At 40.9% G+C, this 26,546-nt stretch overlaps 1 protein-coding gene across 3 annotated transcripts in view; it reads right to left on the reverse strand.

The window, feature by feature from the left end:
- Window positions 1-348: 348 nt before the first annotated feature.
- Window positions 349-26,546, reverse strand: part of LOC110524188 (ceramide synthase 1) — a 48,812-nt gene continuing 22,614 nt past the window's right edge. For 2 of the 3 annotated variants that reach the window (XM_021603601.3, XM_021603602.3), the window contains exons 2-7: window positions 14,712-14,871; window positions 11,207-11,387; window positions 10,607-10,768; window positions 7,609-7,756; window positions 5,528-5,694; window positions 349-4,239 (exon numbers count right to left, since the gene is read on the reverse strand). In XM_021603601.3, the coding sequence (XP_021459276.1) occupies window positions 4,197-4,239; window positions 5,528-5,694; window positions 7,609-7,756; window positions 10,607-10,768; window positions 11,207-11,387; window positions 14,712-14,871 (861 nt within the window). In that variant the 3' untranslated portion in view covers window positions 349-4,196. Of the gene's footprint in view, window positions 4,240-5,527; window positions 5,695-7,608; window positions 7,757-10,606; window positions 10,769-11,206; window positions 11,388-14,711; window positions 14,872-15,283; window positions 15,664-26,546 lie in introns of those variants that run through there. The other variant, XM_090235423.1, reaches the window with a different exon arrangement.

Consider the following 26,546-nt stretch of genomic DNA (forward strand, 5'->3'; position numbering starts at 1 on the left):
TCATTGACCTTGAGGGGAGAGGAGACAACGCTTGATTGCTGTGGGTGGCATGCAGTATCACATGTAGGAATCCCATAACGCTCTCACAGTCAGTGAGAGCAAATGGACTGGCGAGATTCACCTATCAACACAAGGTAAAAAACTGGTGTATATAAATATATATATTTACATTTTTATTTATTGAAGCAGACTATGCTAAACTGCACTGACTTGAACTCTCAAGACTCTTTTTGTCCAACACCTACATTTACCTTTGTCTCGACTGTTTTACCTGGTCCACGTAAACTTGATTCTTGCAATGAAAATGACAAAGAATAAATTAATTTGTTGAAATAAGTCAGACGCAGGTTTCTTTTTTTTGATTCACATGTTTTATCTAAAGGGAAAACATGATACAATAACACTGGTTGAATGTAATTATTTAAAAAATGTATTACAAAAGAGTAAGTGCCTGTCATTCCCAAGTGGTTGTATTTAGAAAGTGGTCAGATTGAAACTTTTAAGTGCCCAGATTTCTTACAAATGATAATTCTCCCTGAATTTCCCCTCCCCCCCCCCCCTAATAAACAAAATAAATGACAAGTGCAATTTGTAAGAAACACCTGTGTGGTGTAAGCCCTTCATATTCACTACAACCTCCCTCTTTCTCCTCTAGCCACTCAGGTCTCAACCAGGCCTCTCATCAGAACACTTCTCGGTGATAAAGATCAATATTTTTGGCACATTCTTAAAGCATTAAACTATCAAAAGGAAATGCATAGAACAATACTTCTTCCACAAAATGTTTTCACATTTTCATCCTGAACCGTGGATGGACTTTTGTATTCAATGCTGGTCAAAAATAACAGCGAAATCTGCCTCGAAATGAAACTTAAAATAACTGACTGCTACTCTTAACTTTTTTTTTGTGTGAATTTGTTGTGAGTAGTTTCACCTCACAAAGCCAATCAGGTTGTTGGTGTTTTTTGTCTGGTGGAGAGGACAGACCGGGAGAGAGCTGGGCCGAGGTGGAGGAAAAGTGCACACGTCTTCGTGGACAGTACCACGGGAGAAATCAGGGCACCTCATCATGTGTACCTAACAATTAACAGATGCATACACAGGAAAAGGGACACGACTGGATTACAAAACAGTGTTCTCAGAAACAGCAGCAATTAAAAAAAAAAAAAAAGTAGAATAATAATGACAATGTTTGAATGTAAAATCAAAAGCTAGGTTATCCTGGGCACTGGCACTAGTGGTAGATGGGGACTGAAAGACCACAACTATGAACACTTCTACCTGCCCACATCTGTGGACTGTTCCAGCACAAGCATGCTGTTCATCATAACGAAAGAGCTTGAATTTGATCATAAAGGACAGCACCCCCTCTAAGTCACAGCAAAGAAAAACCTGGAGAGTCGCAGCACACAGGCACACACAACCAGGAGCACATTCAAATGCAAAGAGGATACCAAACCTTTTGGACTGTGTGGTGGTGTCTGCTTGAATGACTTCACTTTTTTATGATGAGTTCTGCACATTGATAAAGGATACGATTATGTAGTTCTTTCTTAATTTGTGTTATTAAAAAATGACTTCGTAGCACATTCCAAAAACCATTCCAGTGTCATGCATTCCTGAATATCATATGTGCATATATGTTTTTTTAGATTCAATTTTTATCTTCTTTTACACAAGGGCCCTTTGCTTTCTGTGAACTGCCAACATATTGGTTATTAAGATGAGTCAAATCCATTTCTTTAATGAAATCATAAGGTTGATGTTCAACCCAATCAATCGATTTCAGCTACAGTACCAGTCAAAAGTTTGGACACAGCTACTCATTCAAAGGTTTTTCTTTATTTTTACTATTTTCTACATTGTAGAATAATAGAGAATACATCAAATCTATGAAATAACACATAGAATCATGTAGTAACCAAAAAATGTGAGATTCTTCAAAGTAGCCACCCTTTGCTTTGATGACAGCTTTGCACACTTGGCATTCTCTCAACCAGCTTCACCTGGAATGCTTTTCCAACAGTCTTGAAGGAGTTCCCACATATGCTCAGCACTTGTTGGCTGCTTTTCCTTCAGTCTGCAGCCCAATTCATCCCAAACCATCTCAATTGGGGTCAAGTGATTGAGGAGGCCAGGTCATCTGATGCAGCACTCCATCACTCTCCTTGCTCAAATGGCCCTTACACAGCCTGGAGGTCTGTTGGGTCACTGTCCTGTTGGAAAAAAAATGATAATCCCACTAAGCACAAACCAGATGGGATGGCGTATCGCTGCAGAATGAGGTGGTTAAGTGTGCCTTGAATTCTAAATAAATCACTGACCGGGTCACCAGCAAAGCACCCCCATGCCATCACACCTCCTCCTCCATTCTTCATGGTGAGAACCACACATGCAGAGATCATCCGTTCACATATTCTGCATCTTACAAAGACACAGCGGTTGGAACCAAAAAACTCAAATTTAGACGCATCAGACCAAAGCACAGGCTAATGTCCATTGCTCGTGTTTCTTGGCCCAGTCAAGTCTCTTCTTATTGGTGTCCTTTAGTAGTGGTTTCTTTGCAGCAATTAGACCATGAAAGTCTGATTCATGCGGTCTCCTCTGAACAGTTGATGTTGAGATGTGTCTGTTACTTGAACTCAGTGAAACATTCATTTGAGCTGCAATTTCTGAGGCTGGTAACTCTAATGAACTTATCCTCTGCAGCAGAGGTAACTCTGGGTCTTCCTTTCCTGTGGCGGTCCTCATGAGAGCCAGTTTCATCATAGCGCTTAATGGTTATTAAAAACTGCATTTGAAGAAACTTTCAAAGTTCTTGAAATTTTCCAGATTGACTGACCATGTCAGTAATGTTGGACAGTTGTTTCTCTTTGCTTATTTGAGCTGTTCTTGCCATAATATGGACTTTGTCTTTTACCAAATAGGGCTATCTTCTGTATACCAACCCTACCTTGTCACTGAATGGCTCAAATGCATTAAGGAGGAAAGAAATTCCACAAATGTACTTTTAACAAGGCACACCTGTTAATTGAAATGCATTTCAGGTGACTACCTCGTGAAGCTGGTTGAGAGACTGCCAATAGTGTGCAAAACTGTCATCAAGGCAAAGGGTGGCTACTTTAAAGAATCTCAAATATTTTTAACACTTGTTTGGTTACTACATGATTCCATCTGTTATTTCATAGTTTTGATGTGTTCACTATGATTTTACAATGTAGAAAAAATAAATAAAAAAACCTGGAATGTGTAAGTGTGTCCAAACTTTTGACTGGTAGTGTATATCAGCTGTCATTAACCAGCTATTAGCTTGTATGCCTTCATTTCAGTGCAACAACAGATGCTATAAAAACAGAAAATGTGACAATACATTTTTGATACAGCAATATTTCTTATGTGTATTTATCAACGGCAAAAAAAAAACAAAAAAAACAAGTTGAAAGGTTTACGTTTCCTTTAAAAATCTGAACACGGGTAATTCACATTTGCAAGACATCAATACTACACTGACGTGGCTCTTCAAATAATGCAGGTCAGGCTGTGGTAATGGCTGTGTTCAGTATCGACCTGTGCAATGATATGAAAATCAATACACGTTGGTAAAACAAAGCCAGCCAATTACATGCACTCTCTCACACCCGTGGTAGTGACAAGATGTAATACTTCCCTTTAGTATTTTAGCCTTCACTCCTGGGATAAGAGGAGGTAAAAACTAAATTAGCCACTACGCTTTTAAGAGGAATGCTCTTTAAAAAGACAGGTCTCTCTATACTAGAGATGACCTTTGACATGGTTACTGTGTGAGCGCTTTAGTCCTCTAACGTGTGCACGTTATCTAGTTTGTATAGGTCTAGACTAGATACCTAAACATCACTAGCTTAACCTTGTCTGGTGAGTGTTCGTTAGAGATGACACTAATTTTAAACGTCCTGGTAGGCTACATGAGAGAACATTCCCGAAACTCACTTTTTTTTTTTCTTCAAACGTAATGTTAATATAAGACAAAAGTCACCTTAAATAACATTCACAGCGATATAATCAAATAAAAAAATCTATAGAACACGATGAAAAAAAAAAAAAAAAAAAAAAAAAAATGATCAATTGTTTTTTCATCCTTTTCGCGAGACCCCGAGAGTCACTTAGAGCTAAGTCTGAAACAATCTAGGTCGTGCCAGATGGTGGAACTAGAGAGGCCTCTACAGATGCTTCTCCTTGGTGATCCCGTTCTGCACGTGTTTCCTGTGAGAAGAAAGGAGAGGAGAGAAGAAGAAAAAAAAAGGACCAACTGTCAGCCAGCGGAAAGGTGATCCGCTATTTATACGCATGGTAAAACCAAAAGGATATCACCGGTGTTCAAGGGCGCCAGATAAGGGGTGGGTCAGGCTGTAACCGCGTAATCACACCTCAATAAGTACAGCGCTTTGATCCTGTCTATCTGTGTGTTACAAAAGACAAGGCTACTCGCTGCAGCTCTGACGTCATACTGGGCGGTCTGACAGAGCACAGGTTACTGGGGTTACAAGAGGACTGGGAACAGATCCACGTGTGTCACGTCATAGCAGAGGCACTTCCTCAAGGGGAGAGCTCACTGGAGCATGGTGTGATATAAGATTTAACATCGGTGTGGTGGATGGCAATAAGAATGTTAAGTAGAATCCCAAGAAGAAGAAAGAGGACCGCTACACCCAAGGATGTACCAGAACAGCAATGTTCATCTTTGCATGGGGCTCGTTCATTACAAAAGCAGACGTTTTTTTTCCCGACTGTAGTCTGCCATTTGATCACACATACTGTAGCTGGCTATTTCAGATCTGCATGCGCTGAAGGGCGTAGGGGTTGCTTGGAAAGGGTTTGTTTTAGGCATGAGGTTTACAGTGTGATGAATGGTTGTCTCCGCTCGAAAAGGGTTCTTCGGCTGTCCGCATAGGAGAACCCTTTGAAGAACAATTTATGGTTCCAGGTAAAACCTTTTGGAACCCTTTTTCTAAGTATACAGGTCGAGCTAGTCCAACAACCCGTACTTCCTTCCTCTAGCCTAGCCTCTTGCCCTTATATGGTGCAGAATCCATATACGAAGGGACCAGGGCGAGGGGAAGAGATTAAACTGTTTTTTTTGTTGGACCGGGCTGTAGTGAAGAGTGGGATTAAGCGGTTGTTGTGAGGGCTAGCTCAGCAGAGGATTTTTGGCTTGGTGTGGTTTGCTTTGGTAAATCAGTAGGGATTAGGCATTGTGGTTTGGGACGGCTATGGACACACATGGGGTTCAATGAATTGTCATTTCATTTACTGAGTCATCTGAGGCCAAGGGGCCATTCTCTCTTAATGTTTGCCTGACCTCTCTGGATGTTTTTGAAATGATCATCTCCTCTGGAGATTATGTTTCTGTATAGTGTATGATTGTGACATTACTTCAGTACAGTAAAACATTCATGGTAATGTATACTATAATACACACAATCTGGTGATTCATATACACCGGTTGAATGCAACATGGTAAAGTAGTGTGTGTAACTTTGTGTTTCCTCACCCTTCAGCAGAGTTGTTGAGATGTCCTGCATCTTCACTCTGCAGCCGCTGCTGGGCCGCGAGCAGGGCTGCAGCCCTCTGAGCTCCCTCCTCACCCTCGTACTCCCTCAGGTCTTTCACATCCTTCATCTGCCCCGTCAGGACCTTCGCTACAAACGCCACTATGAACTGTGGGCAGAGGGGGGGGGGGGGGGGGGGGGGGGGGGGTCAGGGGTTAAAGAAGGGAGAGATGTCTGATGTCACATAGTACAGTTTTGTTCTAATGCTTGTATCAACCCCTGACAGAGTCTAATAGGAACAAAGAAGAACAGGCAATGGTCATAGAACTGTCATGCCATTCACCTCTTGGGAACATACAGTGAGGGAAAAAAGTATTTGATCCACTGCTGATTTTGTACGTTTGCTCACTGACAAAGAAATGATCCGTCTATAATTGTAATGGTAGGTTTATTTGAACAGTGAGAGACAGAATATCAACAAAAAAATCCAGAAAAACGCATGTCAAAAATGTTAGAAATTGATTTGCATTTTAATGAGGGAAATAAGTATTTGACCCCTCTGCAAAACATGACTTAGTACATGGTGGCAAAACCCTTGTGGCAATCACAGAGGTCAGACGTTTCTTGAAGTTGGCCACCAGGTTTGCACACATCTCAGGAGGGATTTTGTTCCACTCCTTTTTGCAGATCTTCTCCAAGTCATTAAGGTTTCGAGGCTGACGTTTGGCAACTCTGACCTTCAGCTCCCTCCACAGATTTTCTATGGGATTAAGGTCTGGAGACTGGCTAGGCCACTCCAGGACCTTAATGTGCTTCTTCTTGAGCCACTCCTTTGTTGCCTTGGCCGTGTGTTTTGGGTCATTGTCATGCTGGAATACCCATCCACGACCCATTTTCAATGCCCTGGCCGAGGGAAGGAGGTTCTCACCCAAGATTTGACGGTATATGGCCCCGTCCATCGTCCCTTTGATGCGGTGAAGTTGTCCTGTCCCCTTAGCAGAAAAACACCCCCAAAGCATAATGTTTCCACCTCCATGTTTGACGGTGGGGATGGTGTTCTTGGGGCCATAGGCAGCATTACTCCTCCTCCAAACACGGCGAGTTGAGTTGATGCCAAAAGCTCCATTTTGGTCTCATCTGACCACAACACTTTCACCCAGTTGTCCTCTGAATCATTCAGATGTTCATTGGCAAACTTCAGACAGGCATGTATATGTGCTTTCTTGAGCAGGGGGACCTTGCGGGCGCTGCAGGATTTCAGTCCTTCACGGCGTAGTGTGTTACCAATTGTTTTCTTGGTGACTATGGTCCCAGCTTCCTTGAGGTCATTGACAAGATCCTCTCGTGTAGCTCTGGGCTGATTCCTCACTCTTCTCATGATCTTTGCAACTCCACAAGGTGAGATCTTGCATGGAGCCCCAGGCTGAGGGAGATTGACAGTTCTTTTGTGTTTCTTCCATTTGCGAATAATCGCACCAACTGTTGTCACCTCCTCACCAAGCTGCTTGGCGATGGTCTTGTAGCCCATTCCAGCCTTGTGTAGGTCTACAATCTTGTCTCTGACATCCTTGGAGAGCTCTTTGGTCTTGGTCATGGTGGAGAGTTTGGAATCTGATTGATTGATTGCTTCTGCGGACAGGTGTCTTTTATACAGGTAACAAACTTAGATTAGGAGCACTCCCTTTAAGAGTGTGCTCCTAATCTCAGCTCGTTACCTGTATAAAAGACACCTGGGAGCCAGAAATCTTTCTGATTGAGAGGGGGTCAAATACTTATTTCCCTCATTAAAATAAAAATCAATTTATAACATTTTTGACATGCGTTTTTCTGGATTTTGTTGTTGTTATTCTGTCTCTCACTGTTCAAATAAACCTACCATTAAAATTATAGACTGATCATTTCTTTGTCAGTGAGCAAACATGAAAAATCAGCAGGGGATCAAATACTTTTTTCCCTCACTGTAGATCTGTGAGTGAACACCCTCTCTCATTTAGATTAGGCTTGTTTAACCAAGCATCTGATAAATGAGCTTCAGTACAGCGTGTGACCTGTGACCTGCTGCAGACGGAGGTCCAATACTTGCCAAAAACCAGTAGATATTCATGCAGAGGAGTGTCAAGAGGAGGCTGTTGAAAAAGAAATAGAAGGGTATGTTTGGGACGGACTGGAGGCTGGACACACAGGTGGCGTACAGAACCTTCAGAGGGAACCAGTAGAGACGGAACCAAAACCTGCACAGAGGGGGGACACAGAGGAGCTGTATTACTCTGATGCTTTAGGGGACAAAGACAAGCATTGTCCAGGGCTTCAAACACCCTTGTGACCTCTCAGGACAGGTGTGTGTGTGTGTGTGTGTGTGTGTGTGTGTGTGTGTGTGTGTGTGTGTGTGTGTGTGTGTGTGTGTGTGTGTGTGTGTGTGTGTGTGTGTGTCCCACATAAAAAAAATACTATAGTTTACTATGGTATACAGTGCATTCGGAAAGTATTCAGACCCCTAGACCTTTTCCACATTTTGTGACAGCCTTATTCTAAAATTGATTCAATTGTTTTTTCATCAATGTCATCAATCTACACACAATACCCCATAATGACAAAGCAAAAACAGGTAAAACATTTTTTTGTTATGTATTAAAAAAAGTATAATACTGAAATATCACATTTACATAAGTATTCAGACCACATTTACATAAGTATTCAGACCACATTTACATAAGTATTCAGACCACATTTACATAAGTATTCAGACCACATTTACATAAGTATTGGGGAGTTTGTCCCATTCTTCTCTGCGGATCCTCTCAAGCTCTGTCAGGTTGGATGGGAAGCGTCGCTGCACAGCTATTTTCAGGTCTCTCCAGAGATGTTAGATCGGGTTCAAGTCTGGGCTCTGGCTGGCCCACTCAAGGACATTCAGAGACTTGTCCCGAAGCCACTCCTGTGTTGTCTTGGCTGTGTGCTTAAGGTCATTGTCCTGTTGGAAGGTGAACCTTTTCCCCAGTCTGAGCGCTCTGGAGCAGGTTTTCATCAAGGATTTTCTCTGTACTTTGCTCCCTTCATCTTTCCCTCGATCAAATCAAATCACAAATATAAAATATATTTTGATTTGTTTAACACTTTCTTTGGATACTACTGTACATAATTCCATATGTGTGATTTCATAGTTTTGATGTCTTCACTACTATTCTACAACGTAGAAAATAGTACAAATAAAGAAAAACCCTTGAATGAGAAGGTGTCCAAACTTTTGACTGGTGCTGTTATTACAGTCTAACGTAATCATGGATATTCAGCATATTATGGCACGAACAGCTCAAAAAAGCAAACAGAAACAAACTTCTACCAGTTAGACCATGATTAGTCTCCCAGTCCCTGCCGCTGAAAAACATCCCCACAGTATGATCCTGCCACCACGCTTCACTGTATGATCCTGCCACCACGCTTCACTGTATGATCCTGCCACCACGCTTCACTGTATGATCCTGCCACCACGCTTCACTGTATGATCCTGTCACCACGCTTCACTGTATGATCCTACCACCACGCTTCACTGTATGATCCTACCACCACGCTTCACTGTATGATCCTACCACCACGCTTCACTGTATGATCCTACCACCACGCTTCACTGTATGATCCTGCCACCACGCTTCACTGTATGATCCTGCCACCACGCTTCACTGTATGATCCTACCACCATGCTTCACTGTAGGGATGGTGCCAGGTGTTCACAAGACGCTTGGCATTCAGGCCAAAGAGTTCAATCTTGGTTTCATTAGACAATAAAATCTTGTTTATCATGGTCCAAGAGTCTTTAGGTGCCTTTTGGCAAACTCCAAATGGGCTGTCGTGCCTTTTACTGAGGAGTGGCTTCTGTCTGGCCACTCTGCCATAAAGGCCTGATTGGTGGAGTGCTGCAGAGATGGTTGTCCTTCTGGAAGGTTCTCCCATCTCCACAGAGGATCTCTGGAGCTCTATCGGGTTCTTGATCACCTCCATGACAAAGGCCCTTCTCCTCCGATTGCTCTGGTTTGCCAGGCCGGCCAGCTCTAGGAAGAGTTTTGGTGGTTCCAAAGTTCTTCCATTTAAGAATGATGGTGGCCACTGTGTTCTTGGGGAACTTCAACGAGGCAGAAATGTTTTGGTACTCTTCCCCAGATCTGTGCCTCAACACAATCCTGTCTCACAGCTCTCTACGGACAATCCTTCGAACTCATGGCTTGTTTTTTGCTCTGACATGCACTGTCAACTGTGGGACCTTATATAGTGCATGCCTTTCCAAATCATGTCCAATCATTTGAATTGACTCCAATCAAGTTGTAGAAACATATTAAGGATGATCAATGGAAACAGGATGCACTTGAGCTCAATTTCGAGTCTCATAGCAAAGGGTCTAAATACTTATGTAAATAAGGTATTTCTGTTTAACATTTGTATAAATTTGCAAACATTTCTACAAACCTGTGTTCACATTGTCATTATGTGGTATTGTGTGTAGATTGATGAGGAAAAACATTAATTTAATCCATTTTAGAATACGGCTGTAATGTAACAAAATGTGGAAAAAGTCAAGGGGATCTGAATACTTCCCGAATGCACCGTAAATACTATAGTATTCACTGTAGTGTTTTGCAGACTGTATTTACTCTAGTATTTACTGTAGTATACAGTACCATTTAAAGTGAACTTTATAGTATTAATACTGTAGTGAAATAAATCTGTAGTACTGTAAATACTGTGGCACAAATTGCAATATGGGGGAGGGGAATGGGCAGGGTATATGAAAATGAAATACTGTATTATTTACTATAGTTAAAAAAGGGTTGTGCTTTTGCAGACTGTAGTGTTTTTGAGGAAATTACTGTAGTATTTTCTTCCCCCAGATAATTCTGTAGAATTTACTACAGTATACTACAAGTAATACACATGATCCAGGGATACTACCGTGCGTAGTATAGTATTCTACAGTATACTACAGTTTACTATAGAATTCTATACTAAGTACTGTTGTATTCTATGGTAAACTGTAGTATTTTTTCATGCATGCGTGTGTGCTTGTCTGAGTGTGTCTTCTCTCTCCTCACCAGGTGATGCTGAAGCTGACAGAGCCCATGTTGGACAAGATGTCGTGGATGAGGTAGTAGTCCCCTCCCCGGGTCTTGAAGTAGACGTTGAGCTTGGTGAACTCCAGCTGGATGTCATTGATGTCGTGGAGGAACAGCACCAGTAACCCAATGTTGTGGAATCTGAAAGGAGAGAGCAGTGGGGAGCACAGTGTCAGTACACAAACAATATCAGCCAGGAACACAGCTGTACGGATAGCTAGAAGATACAATGTGACAGCCAGGGGGTGAGACTTAGTCAATGACACCGACTGACTTTAAAACAAATACAGTTTGAAACAGAGGAACAGTCTAACGGTCATCAAATAACACGGAAAACATGTTTCCAACATCAAATAACCTAGAGCCTTTTTACACTATGACAAATCACTGTTCCGATTCCACAAATTGACATAACATAAAAATAAACCTTGACCTACATCTATCATTTATAACTATTGCTACGTGGAAATTTAGCCAGTATTCAATACATTTTATATGACAGGCAGTAAGATTACACAGCATGACATGACGGCAGCGTTTCCCAAACTTGGGGTTACCAGGCAGGGTGTGGTTAGCTACCTGAAAGCGTAGGAGAAGGTGATGAGGGCCAGAGTGACAACGTGGTGCACCACCATGACGGTTGAATCCTTCCTCCAGTCATCCATGTAGACCGTGGCATAGATGGAGTGTCCGTAGAAACTGCCCTGGATCAGGTAGGCGATGGCGATGTCCGTGGGCACCGTCATGCCACTCTTCCAGTCTGGAAGGGGGAGAAGACATAGAGCGAGAGACACTGATGGTTAGAGGAGAGGCCTGGAGGAACTACATAGGAACCAACACACACATACTGTATAAGCACCAACATGTGCATGTTGACACACACACTCTGACATAAATATGCACACTGGCACAGACAAAAACATGCTCGCTCACACACAAACATGCATGCTGGCACAGACAAACACAATTAGCACACTGGCAAACATGTACACATACATATGCACCCACCCACCAATCGACACACACACACACACACACACACACACACACACACACACACACACACACACACACACACACACACACACACACACACACACACACACACACAATCATAGAATCAAAAGTTTGGACACACCTACTCATTCAAGGATTTTTCATAATTTTTTACCATTTTTTAATAGTGAAGACATCAAAACTATGAAATAACACATATGGAATCATGTAGTAACCAAAAAAGTGTTAAACAAATCTAAATATATCTTATATTTGAGATTCTTCAAACTAGCTACGCTTTCTTTGCCTTGATGACAGCTTTGCATACTCTTGGCATTCTCTCAACCAGCTTCATTTTTTTTTACAAGGTAGGGGTGGTATACAGATGATAGCCCTATTTGGTAAAATACCAAGTCCATATTATGGCAAGAACAGCTCAAATAAGTAAAGAGAAACGACAGTCCATCATTACCTTAAGATATGAAGGTCAGTCAATCCGGAAAATGTCAAGAACTTTGAAAGTTTCTTCAAGTGTGGTCGCAAAAAACATCAAGCGCTATGGTGAAACTGGCTCTCGTGAGGACCGCCACAGGAAAGGAAGACCCAGAGTTACCTCTGCTGCAGAGGATAAGTTCATTAGAGTTACCAGCCTCAGATTGTAGCCCAAATAAATGCTTCACAGAGTTCAAGTAACAGACACATCTCAACATCAACTATTCAGAGGAGACTGTAAATCAGGCCTTCGTGGTTGAATTGCTGAAAAGAAACCACTACTAAAGGACACTAATAAGAACAAGAGACTTGCTTGGGCCAAGAAACACAAGCAATGGACATTAGACCATGGAAGTCTGTACTTTGGTCTGATGAGTCCAAATTTGAGATTTTTGCTGTGCTGGTGACATTGTGATTTATTTAGAATTCAAGGCACACTTAACCAGCATGGCTACCACAGCATTCTGCAGCGATACACCATCCCTTCTGGTTTGCGCTTAACGAGACTGTCATTTGTTTTTCAACAGGACAATGACCCAACACACCTCCAGGATGTGTAAGGGCTATTTGACCTAGAAGGAGAGTGATGGAGTGTTGCATCAGTTGACCTGGCCTCCACAATCACCCAACCTCAACCCAATTGAGATACAGTGGGGCAAAAAAGTATTTAGTCAGCTACCAATTGTGCAAGTTCTCCCACTTAAAAAGATGAGAGAGGCCTGTAATTTTCATCATAGGTATACTTCAACTATGACAGACAAAATGAGAAGAAAAAAATCCAGAAAATCACATTGTTGGATTTTTAATGAATTTATTTGCAAATTATGGTGGAAAATAAGTATTTGGTCACCTACAAACAAGCTAGATTTCTGGCTCTCACAGAGCTGTAACTTCTTCTTTAAGAGGCTCCTCTGTCCTGCACTCGTTACCTGTATTAATGGCACCTGTTTGAACTTGTTATCAGAATAAAAGACACCTGTCCACAACCTCAAACAGTCACACTCCAAACTCCACTATGGCCAAGACCAAAGAGCTGTCAAAGGACACCAGGAAGTGGGAGAACTTGCACAATTGGTGGCTGACTAAATACTTTTTTGCCCCACTGTAGTTTGGGATGAGTTGGACCGTAGCGTGAAGGACAAGCAGCCAACAAGTGCTCAGCATATGTGGGAACTCCTTCAAGACAGTTTGAAAATCATTCCAGGTGAAGCTGGTTGAGAGAATGCCAGGACTGTACAAAAAGGCAAAGGGTGGCTACTTTGAAGAATCACAAATATAAAATGTATTTTGATTTGTTTAACACTTTTTTTGGTTACTACATGATTCCATATGTGTCATTTCATAGTTTTGATGTCTTCACTATTATTCTACAATGTAGACAATAGTAAAGATAAAGAAAAACCCTTGAACGAGAACGTGAGTCCAAACTTTTGACTGGTGCTGTATATACAGTCTAACTAGTAGAAGTTTACAAGAAGTGTTTGTTTTTGGTTCTGAAGGGGGCAGCTGTTCTGTTTGGTTATACTAGGTGACTTCCAGAGTTATACTAGGTGACTTCCCACCTGAGGTGGGAGCTGCAAGGGTGTCAGGTTTTCCAGGCATGTGAGGACCAGGGGCCATCATCATCATCATTGCTCCCTGAAGGCCTTAAGGGTATTGTAAACGGAAACTTTTTCTCGGAAAGATTGGGGCATCTTTTGACTCCATGAGATGAGGTTACAGGCCGTAATGTTTATTGATCGGTAGTTCCATCATTAAACATTGAAAACATGGTGGCAAGAGATATTAGAGTGCTCCAGGAATAGGAGCCTCTCTCTCTCCACCTTCCCCTCTCTCTCTTTCTACAAGAGCTAAAGTCTCGCTCTCTCTGAGAACTAAAAGCAGAGCCACATTAGCCTGAGCAGGTTGAATGACTACTCTCAATGTGCGTGACAGCTATTAGAAAAGTGGAAGGCCTTTAAAAGAACAACGGATCGCCTCAATCGAGGAAAGGGAGATAGAAACGAACCCAAGCACCGACTGACACCTGAAAGTCTGATGGAATCGGAAGGAAGGAGTGCCATAAATGATAGATAAAAGAATGAAGGCGGATTGTTCAGGGCAATGGTTAGAGAGTAGAGACACGCCATATGGTCAGTTCAGACACAAAATGCAAATATAAAACACAAATGTGGCTTCTATTTGAATAATTGTAAAAGAAGCATCTGGAGGGTTCTATAGGACAATGCTTTGAAGGTTGCAATGCTTTTGGTTACAGTTCCTTAAGCATTAGTTATTGAGTTTGCTATCGTTAATTAACTGGAGTTATTAGTGGAAGAAGAGAAGTAACTTGGAAGAGTGCAGACCGTCTCTTCTTAAATACTTACAGACGCTTTTGTTTTGAGGTTATTATAGCTGAATACCGGCAGTTATTAGTAAGATAAAGAGCAGGTTAAAAGGTCACTTTGAAGCAAGCAGACCTCTGCTTGTGTTGTCGTTGCTTTAACTGTAGTCATTGGTAGAAAAAGAGACTACTGACTATTTTAGGTCGACCTACCAATACATCAAGTGCACAGCTTTCTTTTTTATTAACCTGGTTTCATGTACTACGTCTTACCATAGAATGCGGAGGGCGGGTCGTGGAAGAAGGTGTAGTTGGTGAAGAAGAGCAGGTAGGTGCTGTAGGACCAGGACATGGTGTAGAAGACCAGCTTCCACGCGCTCTCTGGCATCTTGGCAGTATCTTTGGGCTGGAGACAACACCGTTGTGCAAACGGCTGCAACACACAATCACAGGACACGTGGCCATTGTTCAAATGTGTGAGTGGGGACACTCCGCTTTCAGATCACACTCAATGGAATGTTATGTATGTATTGGTGTTATGCATTATGTGGACACATTGATAAAGTCAATGGGGCTGTTTTGCAGCCGTGAATCACATGGTGGGTGCAAACACATTGTTTAGCAGAAACGTGTCTTCTTGTGCAAATCACCCCATGTCTATTTAATGTCTGTTAAACCAACAGAAAATACAGGAAGTCAGCGAGATACTTCCTGAAGTGATGTGTGTTTGTGTGTGTCGGTCTTGTCTGTGAACAGATAACCTCTTCGACAGAGAAGGGGCCCATTCCCAGAGAGCCAGCTTAACAGTAACCCCTCTCTCCCCCCTTCCTCCTGATAAACCAGACCTTCCACAGGGCCAGAGGAACCCTAGCCGCTGGGCTCAAAGACGATCCGTTGGCCGTCGTGCCAGATGAGAAACCAAACCCCCGCTCCTTATCTTTCCCCATGACAGAGGAGCTGTGCCTCTCTAGGCGACCAGCCGGCCCATGCCGAGCACACCTCCGGCTCCAGTGTAACCAGAGATAAACAAGTGAAAGGGGTCCATTTGCTGATACATCTCAATCACTTGTCACTAGTTAGCAGCAGGCCCAGGAACAGGCCTTGGTCCTCCATCGTGCCAGTGTAGCAAGGAGGGACCAGGTATCTTTCTATCTTTCTCCATTCCCTCTTTAACCGATGTCCCAGATTTGCAGGGACAGTGACGGGCTGGAAAGAGAAAGAAAGACAGAGCGAGCAAGAACGAAAGAGGAAGAGGTCCTATGTGATCACACTGCCAGAGCCACTGCATCACGTGACCTATATCCTCACCCCTGATAGGTCTGCACAGCATGTGTGAGTCATATATGCCGCAGACAGGAGGATATCCCCTGCGTGCCACATCCCTCCATCCCCGCAACATTTATTTAACTAGTCAGTTAAGAACAAATTCTTATTTTCAATGACGGCCTAGGAACGAACAGTGGGTTCAGGGGCAGAACGACAGATTTGTACCTTGTCAGCTCAGGGGTTTGAACTTGCAACCTTCCGGTTACTAGTCCAACGCTCTAACCACTAGGCTACCCTGCCGCCCCACATACACTATATATAGAAAAGTATGTGGACACCCCTTCAAACGAGTGGATTCGGCTATTTCAGCCACACCCATTGCTGACAGCTGTATAAAATCGAGCACACAGCCATGCAATCTCCATAGACAAATATTGGCTGTAGAATGGCCTTACTGAAGAGCTCAGTGACGGCCGCAAAGTGGTAGGACACAAGCGTCGGCCAGAATGGTATAATGCTCACTGCCATTGGACTCTGGAGCAGTGGAAACACGTTATTTTCAGTCATAAATCACGCTTCACCATCTGGCAGTCCGACGGACGAATCTGGGTTTGGCTTATGCCAGGAGAACGCTACCTGCCCGAATGCATAGTGTCTACTGTAAAGTTTGGTGGAGGAGGAATAATGATCTGGGGCTGTTGTTCATGGTTTGGGCAAGGCCCCTTAATTCTAGTGAAGGGAAATCTTAACCCAACAGCATACAATGTTATATTCTGAACGAAATACACAGAAAAAGGAAAAAATAAATAAATCCAAAATTGATGAAGGAGGATGATGATGATGATGATGATGAAGACTACATACACTGTAAATGTTTGAGGACAGGATTTTGTTCTTTCTGGATTTCATTAGAAATCTTTCCCGAACTGTTGCCATTGTTGAGGCAACAGTTCGGGAAAGGCCCTTTCCTGTTTCAGCATGACAATGCCCCCGTGCATAAAGCGAGGTCCATACAGAAATTGTTTGTCGAGATCGATGTGGAAGAACTTCACTGGCCTGCACAGAGTCCTGACCTCAACTCCATCGAACACCTTTGGGATGAATTGGAATGGCGACTGCAGGCCTAATCGCCCAACATCAGTACCCGACCTCAATAATGCTTGTGGCTGAATGGAAGCAAGTCCCCGCAGCAATGTTCCAACATCTAGTAGAAAGGCTTCCCAGAAGAGTGGAGGCTCTTATAGCAGCAAAGGGTGAACCAACACCATATTAATGCCCATAATTTTGGAATGAGATGTTTGAAGAGCAGTTTTGGTCATGTAGTGTATTCCTTTACAAAGGACTAACTTAAACACAAAAAGGTAAGCATAACTATTAAGCCCACATACCCATTAAACACACTTCCATCTTTGCATTCAACTAATTAATCTGGTTGTTATATCCATAACAGTTTGATTATATTATTGTTATTGACAGTTCTGTGTAAGTTCCCACTAGTGGCCGATTTCAAATCTACAAAAAAAACATTACATTTTTAGTAGCTTCTCAGATAAGTAATTATACTTTCTGTAAAATTAAGAGGTTCATGTGCTGATATATGCACATGATAGCTTACTTTGTGGCATTAATTACTATTTCTTACCAATGGAAAATATGAGTTTTCATGCTAGCAGTCGTACCTGGATGTCACAGTCACACAGTAGCATCATAACTTGGTGATCTACAACAAGATTATAGATTTCAGGCATTAACATGCTTACAATTTTAAATGCATTTAGTCTTATTTTATTGTTAAATGAACCTTAGATTGTTATACATACAGTTGAAGTTGGAAGTTTACATACACCTTAGCCAAATACTTTTAAACTCAGTTTTTCACAATTCCTGACATTTAATCAAAGTACAAATTCCCGGTCTTAGGTAAGTTAGGATCACCACTTTATTTTAAGTTGGTTGTGTATCGGAGGACGCATGACTTTCAACCTTCGTCTCTCCCGAGCCCGTACGGGAGTTGTAGCGATGAGACAATTGGATACTACGAAATTGGGGAGAAAAAGGGGTAAAATTCAAAAAAAAAAAAAAAAGAAGAAAAAAAAAAAAAGTGAAATGTCAGAATAATAGTAAAGTAAATAGAGTAAATTATTTATTTCAGCTTTTATTTCTTTCATCACATTCCCAGTGGGCCAGAAGTTGACATACACTCAATTAGTATTTGGTAGCATTGCCTTTAAATTGTTTAACTTGGGTCAAACATTTCAAGTAGCCTTCCACAATAAGTTGGGTGAATTTGGCCCATTCCTCCTGAAAGAGCTGGTGTAACTGAGTCAGGTTTGTAGGCCTCCTTGCTCACACACCCTTTTTCAGTTCTGCCCACAAATGTTCTATAGGATTAAGGTCAGGGCTTTGTGACGGCCACTCCAATTCCTTGACTTTGTTGTTCTATCTATTTTGTGAAGTGCACCAGTCCCTCCTGCAGCAAAGCACCTCCACAACATGATGCTACCACCCCCGTGCTTCACGGTGTGGATGGTGTTCTTAGGCTTGCAAGCCTCCCCCTTTTTCCTCCAAACATAACTATGGTCATTATGGCCAAACATTTATTTTTTTATTTAATCAGACCAGAGGATATTTTTCCAAAAAGTACAATCTTTGTCCCCATGTGCAGTTGCAAACCGTGGCTTTTTTAATGGTGGTTTTGGAGCAGTGGCTTCTTCCTGGCTGTGCGGCCTTTCAGGTTATGTCGATATAAGACTTGTTTTACTTGTGGGTATAGATACTTTTGAACCCGTTTCCTCCAGCATCTTCACAAGGTCCTTTGCTGTTGTTCTGGGATTGATTTGCACTTTTCGGACCAAAGTACGTTCATCTCTAGGAGACAGAACACATCTCCTTCCTGAGCGGTATGACGGCTGCGTGGTCCCATGATGTTTATACTTGCGTACTATTGTTTGTACAGATGAACATGGTACCTTCAGGCTTTTGGAAATTGCTCCCAAGGATGAACCAGACTTGAGGAGGTCTACAATTTTTTTTCTGATTTCTTTTGATTTTCCAATGTCGTCAAGTAAAGAGGCATTGAGTTTGAAGGTAGGTCTTGAAATATATCCACAGGTACACCTCCAATTGACTCAAAGTATGTATATTAGCCTATCAGAAGCTTCTAAAGCCATGACATCATTTTCTGGTGTTTTCCAAGCTGTTTAAAGGCACAGTCAACTTAGTGTATGTAAACTTCTGACATACTGGAATTGTGATACAGTGAATTATAAGTGAAATTATCTGTCTGTAAACAATTATTGGAAAAAGTACTTGTGTCATGCACAAAGTAGATGTCCTAACCAACTTGCCAAAACTATAGTTTGTTAACAAGAAATTTGTGGAGTGGTTGAAAAACTAGTTTTAATGACTCCAACCTAAGTGTATGTAAACTTCTGACTTCAACTGTAGATGCCATTTTTGTAAATTCAACATTTTTCTCAGGTGGGCTTAAAGAGTACAGCAGCACAAAACACACCACCTCTATACAGAATGTAAATAACAATGAATACATATTGTTCAATATGATCAATACTAACTTCGCAGTCCATTTTGCATATTTATACCCCAAACCATTTGTTTCTAAATATGATATGAGTAGACGTTGCTATTCTGTCTTTTCACCATAAATCGCTGCTGTTCCAATTAAGCCCCGCATGCTCCAATTAAGCCCGGTTTGCATTGAAACACATGGGGATTGTGTGTTGATATCCCTAATATTCAATGAACATAAGTGTGTTTTTTGTCGGAATTTAAATTGATTAAAAACACACAAAAACTACAGTTCTGTATGGAGGAATGGTTTCAAATCCCTTCCTGTGTTCTCCCACCTCATCATTATAGGAGACGACTCCTGTTATCTGTTATCTTCCCAAAGGGAGGGTGCACAAAGTACTAAATACAGGGCTGACGATAATTTGAAAGGTTAGAGTATAGGTATCATTTAGGTTAGAAATGTGTAAACTTAGATTTTGGTGAGCTTAATAGGTACACTTACCCTACATAGCCTGTACATTCCAGAGAAACATTATACACGCACACTCCATGCACACAAGAGACAATATACACCATAATCACAGCATACATACACATGATACAAAACAAACCATAAACGAGAGAACAGACAAACAGAATACACTTGTGGGAGATATGCTGAGTATCTCTCTCTTCCTCTCGCTCTCTGTGGTGTGTGTGTGTGTTGTGCTGAGTAGGCAACCACAGCTCTCAACCTGAGAGAGAGGTGTGTCCAAAGCCACATTACTGAATCATGTGTGTGTGCACCTATTAGCATACCGTAAATACCATAATATATAGACAAAATAAGGATAGCAATTCAAACTATACTGGAGCTTCTCATCTAAACCATATTGCACATAATGTTGCACACTTGATTAATGCAATGATTCACAAATGTGTGGTATTTTTTGCACAGTTGGGCATGTGGGCTATAACATGGCTCTCAATTGGGCCCTTTACCAATTTTGGTAATGAGAACAGCCAATCCCAAAATTTTCCAAATGTAGCCTAGCGCAGAAAACAATTGATGAGGACATCTCAGAAGAATCCTACTGACATTTTTCAGTCTCACCTTCCACAGTGGTGTCACATTTACCCAAAGATTTTCCTTGTTATCTAGCCGCTTAATGAACAAACTAGACCTTGACTTGCTGTTGAGCGATAGGACATATGTTGTCGAGTTAGCTAGCTAGCTAGCCGTGTAAGTCACGCACAAAATATAGCCAGCCTTGTTGAGCTATCTAGCTAATGTTGGTGAGATAGCTAGCTTGTTTTGCATTGGAGCTAACGTTAGTAAAATGGTTTGCTTGTTGAACAAGCTTGCGTTAGTAGTAAAGGAAACACTTGTGTTTGGAAGTTGATTTTGTCGTTCTTTGAGGATAAATTAATCAATAGCTAATTTACGGCCCTCGCTGTATTTATCTGTTGTTGGCTTACTCGGTCCAAGTTTCAAGCCATGTTTGTGTGGCCGATGTGAAATGGCTAGCTAGTTAGCGGTGGTGTACGCTAATATCGTTTTGATCGGTGACGTCACTCGCTCTGAGACCTAGAAGTAGTTGTTCCCCTTGCTCTGCAAGGGCCGTTGCTTTTGTGGCGCAATGGGTAACGATGCTTCGTGAGTGACTGGTTGATGTGTGCAGAGGGTCCCTGGTTGGGGCGAGGAGAAGGACGGAAGTTATACTGTTACATTTGCACAGAGGCAAATCAAATTTGACAGGACTGTGTTAAATGCTGCCATTTTGGTTGTAGAATGTTGACGAATTGATCAGGATTCGCTTAAAAAATTATTTGCGATTCACATGCAGTAATACAGTATTTTGGGAATTTATTCTTTAAGTCTTTTTTGAGTAGAACCAATTTAAGGACTTTTTTTTTTAAATTGTGGAATTGATAAAAACCTTTATTTTATAGTGGTAGTTTCGTTAAAAAAAATGTAAACAAAACAAAAATTAGAAACTTGACTCAAAATTGGGCTGCCTGTGTAAACACAGCCATATATGATTTTGTAGCCCACTTGGGTTTGTCCATGTCTGGCCCAAAAGGTGAACCTATCTAGGTTCCAGCTAAGATGGCCATTTAGATGATAAAGACTTAAATGTTGCACTAGATCAGTAGCCTAAATACTTTAAAAAATATTTTATTTTCACAGCTACCTATGAAAAGGCCTGGATCAAACTTAAAAAGACAGGAGACTTTTGATCTGCAGATGGACTCAGACATGGATGAAGAAGAGTCAGGACCTGACAGTGGTAACACAGCGACAGCAGCACTACCCAAGGGGGCTGATTTCATTATGAATACTATCCAGCGTGTTGAGGTGATGGAGAAAAAGTTACTCAACACAGATTTCCCGAAAAGTATTTATTGTAGTATTTTGTTCAGAACAAATTCTTATTTACAATGATGGCCTACTCAGGCCAAATCCAGACAACGCTGGGCTAATTGTGCACCACCCTACAGGACTCCCAATCACAGCCAGATGTGATACAGCCTGGATTTGAACCAGGTACTGTAATGATGCCTCTTGCACTGAGATGCATTGCCTTAGACCGCTGCACCACAATGTTTCCCTTATGGGGCCTGTGGAACAGCCCTTCATTAACCCATATGGGCCCCACATGGAAATGGTGGCTCTGTAAATTGATAAAGGGCTACGACAGGTAGACATCTATCGACAGATATATGTAGTATACCCAAGTCCATTGAGGTTTGTCTGTTAGAAGAGCACAAATGGTACATGTCGCTGTGGTTATTGTCCCAGTTTCATTCATTTCAATACAATATCGATGTGAGTGATTCATTTGCGTGCACTACTGATTTCCATAGAACAAGTTCATCAATTTCAGTCTTGAGTGACCGCTTGGTAAATATTGGTGCATGTGCACTTTAGAAGGTACTAAATTAGCAAAATAAAAGTTAATCTGAACACAAGAGTGACTATGTGTGTGTACGTAGTAAATTTTATGTACTGGTCTTCAAAATATCACAACTTATTTTGGCATATTGATTATGAATTTGGACATTTAAAACTGGTGTTTTGACACTTGGCCATAAATCAAATTGCCATGACAATTATTTTGTATTTATGTTTAAGGAATATAAAATTGACCTTTTAACATTATTTTTCTTTAGAATTCTACCTTATCAGTAAAAAACGATTGAATAAGCCCCAAAACGTGCTATAACTTACAGATTTTTATGATAATGAAATCGTAAATATACATTTGTCCTGGCTACTAATTGTTTGCTCCTCTGGAGAGAAGTCGGTCCACTCAGTGTCACTAATACCGCTGTGAGACTTCATCTTTGGATCATTTCAATTCATCACTGTCATTTTGTAATGCCCTTGTTTCATGGGAAATGTTTCCTTCCATACATTTTCAATTGAAGGGCATTCAAGAGGTAGCCTAACTTTAGTTTCTCACACTGAAATGAGTCTGCGTATTGAGGGCCCAGTAGTAGGGCCAAATACTAGGCCTACATTTTTACTTGTTTGTGGAGGATAGCACTTTGTATTGTCAACTGACCGCCCTGAACCCCCAACCCCCAGAGTCATTCTTCTCCATCTTGTCAAAGATTTATCCAGGGGATGGACAGTGCTCATCTATACAGTAACATAACAGCTTTATTTATGATCATGTTTTATGTTAACAATATTGGCAATTGTTTACAGCCAGCTTGTGATCTGTGGTCATACGACCTAGCATTAAAGGGCTGCTCTACAAAACAAATATACAAAAATACAAGCATTTTCTGATAGCTGTTGATGTCCTCTGCTGCTGTAGTTCTTTTCAGGTTAAAAAAGTATCTTGTCTTTCCCACTGGCTCAGTCACAGTAATAGATGAGGGCTGTACCGCCTCTGGCAGGAAGCGCTCGTGTCATGAGCCCAGTTCAAAAGATAACCATGGAGTGACAGAGAGAGAGTAGGGATGTTAACGGTTAACTTTAGTTGCAGAAAATACATTTCACCGTCATGCTTATCAGTCTATAGGTTAATTTGGATCATTTTGTGGGATTAAATTGGTGTCAGAATTTAACAAATCTCATCAGTCATAAAATAGGAACTGTGTCCGGAATTCATATTTTGCCGAAAATAGTCTTTTAAATTGTATTTTATTTTATTAACAACAAATCAATACAGGAAGTACATGTGTGGACACAAGTATATATAAATAATATAAAATGGACAATTGGGCTAGGGGGTACAAAATCACATTACACAAGGACCTTAAGGGACATACACTTATAATTCTAACAGCTTTTTTGTTAGTAGAGTATTTAATTGTCTTAAAATACAGTTACATTTATTTTTGTAAGGTAGGAAAATATGATTTTTTTATTGTAAATGTACATTTGTGAATATGAAATTTGGCCAAAATAATAATAATTAATTACATTAAAATATTTAAACTTATTTCTATCATAGGTAAAGAATCCAAGCAGTACATCTCTCCACAATAGTGTAAGATCTTCATAAATGTGTTCAATTATAAATCTACTGATGTCTTGTCACAGATTCCTTACATGAATACAATGCCAAAAAAGATGCAACACTGTTTCTGGGTGGTCATTACAAAAGGAGCAATTTCAGTTGATGTTTTCCTTAAACTTCTTCATATAGTGGTCGGCAGGATGATATTTATGAATAATTTTAAAGGAAACTTCCTTAATTTTGTTAACATGTAGGTAGGTATGTGTGTGGCAACATCCAAACCTTTTCCCAACAGATATTATCAATAAATCCATTCCAATAAGGCATGACATAAGGTATAGATACAACATCCTGCTGAAACAAGGTTCGTATCGCTCTGTTGTTGAACGGACCAAAAGAGAAACTAATCTTTCCTACTGATGAGTCAACAGGGTCAATAGAAGGTAGGCTCTGAGGGTCAGGTCTTGACACGTTACTGAATAATAAAGCAACGCCTGAGGGAATGGCATCTAAAACAATTGCTAAATATTTAGGTGTTACAGGGACCTTGTAAAGTGATAAGAATTCCTTATAACTGAGTAAAATACCCTCTGCATTTACCAGTTGGCTCACCAATAGGATATTATTTCAGAACCAATATTCTAAAAACAAAGAAGTATTTTTATACAATATATCCCGATTATTCCATATATAATATCTGTGTGGAGAAAAATTGTGTTTATAAATTAAGGACCATGACAAGAAAACCTGCCGTTGACAAGCAGAAAGTTTCACTGGAACTTTGTCAATATTAAAATTGCAAACCAACATGAAGTTAAGGCCACCAAAAGTAGAGAAGACATGATGAGGAATAAAATTCCACATAGAAGAGTGGGTCTTCTTGGGAATTGTTTTATCCAATTGATCTTAAAAGTATTATTTAAGTCCAGAAAAGTCCAGAAAATTCAGCCCACCATTCTCATAAGTGTTCATTACAACAGTTTTCCTAATGTAATGGGTACGGTTTCTCCACAGAAAGTTGAAAAGCATCTGGTCTATCTCCTTATTTTACTGTCAAGATATAAAGATAGAGCACCATATGTTAGTCTAGAGATACCTTCAGTCCTGGTTATTAGGACTCTCCCTTTAAAGATAAGTCCCTATGTAGCCATAGATTTAGCTTCTTCTGGGGTTTTTTAATAAGAGGGTTCAAATTTAGTAAGCCTCTAGACTTCTGATCCTTTGTAATGGTTATGCCTAAATATGTAAGTTCTTCTTTTACTGGAATATCATAATATGAAGGTGTCACACAATCTTTAACAGCCATGAGTTCACATTTATTAATGTTAAGATAGACCAGACACTTTGGAAAAGGATTGTATCACATTGATTGATATGGGAATTTGGTTAGCATCTTTCAGAAAAAGTGTAGTATCGTCAGCCAGCTGGCTTATATTAATTTATTTACCAGATTTGGAAATAGCTTGAACAGGACTATTATTTAAAGAATTTGTAAGAAGTTGGGTGATTAATAAAAACAGGTACGGAGAGATAGGACAACCATGCCTAATTCCTCTCTTTAACTCAAATCTAGGTGAGGTGCCATATTTCAATTTGATAGAGCTGTTACCATTTGTTTAGAGTCTTAATAGCCTTACAGAAAAAATCCCCAAAGCCAAGTCTCTCAAGGGAGTGGAAGAGGAACTGATGCTCTACTGTGTCAAATACTTTATAAAAATCTATAAATAATATGAAGCTATCCTCGGATATTAGGTCTGAGTAGTCAAGTATGTCTAATACTAGTCTGACATTGTTAGAAATATGTTTGTTCCTCATAAAGCCAGACTGTGTTTCATCAATGATTGCATCCAGGACATCTTTAATTATTTTTGCAAGTAGTAAGGCTAATATCTTACAGTCATTATAAGAAGACAAACTGGACGGCAGTTATCGATGAGCAGCACTTATTTTTTAGGCTTGCCAAAAATAGTCATGTACAGTGAGTTTATAGAGCGAGCCACGACCAAAATAGAGCGTAGGACCAAAATAGAGTGTAGATTCGTTACTAGGCAACTCACAGAAGCTGTAGGGAGCAGCACTGGGAGAGAGAGAAACAGCATGAAGCACTTAATAGCTGCTAGGCTTGCCACCCAAAAAGTTTCACAGCATTTCTCTCCTGTTCTACTGGTTTTCATATGAACTTTCTTTCATTGTCTAGAAGCCAAAGGCACAGTCCTAGTCATACTAACAACCCATTCTAGTTGCATATTTACGTCGGGAGTGTGCCAGAGCACAGAATAACTAATGAATTTATGAACACTCAACACCCGTTGAATATGGCCGGTATCAGCAAACGTCGGCAAAAAAACATAATTAAATTGTTGCCAATGTAACAGTTACGCTCTGGATAACATGACAACAGCCTAAGAAGCTCTGCTAGGTCGAGTGAGGTGTTCTGTCATTTGTGTCTGGAATTGAGATTATGGCCCTCAACCAATCATGCTATTTTGTTAGTTTTTTTCACTATTTTGTTTGTTTTTTCGCCTGGTTCGTAACTTGTTTTGTACATAATGTTGCTGCTACCTTCTCCTATGACCGATAGGAGCGTCTAAACACCAGAACTGGGATTGCTCACCTCAAACTCTTCAATGAGTCGGACGCGAGGGATACGCTGTTGACACCCGACCAGGCCTCGATCCCAGTGACTCGCTGGAGGAGGAAACATAGATTTCGAGGCAAAAGATCAGGGTGCTGTGTGAGGAGCAGGCGACGAGTGGCTAACCTGCCCTTGCCCTCCGTTCTGCTAGCTAACGTTCAAACGCTAGAAAATAAATGGGATGAGCTGAAAGCACTGATATCCTACCAACGGGACATTAAA

The sequence above is a fragment of the Oncorhynchus mykiss genome, chromosome 5 (assembly GCF_057628025.1).
Source record: "Oncorhynchus mykiss isolate SJ-2025 chromosome 5, ASM5762802v1, whole genome shotgun sequence".
Lineage (NCBI taxonomy): Eukaryota > Metazoa > Chordata > Actinopteri > Salmoniformes > Salmonidae > Oncorhynchus > Oncorhynchus mykiss.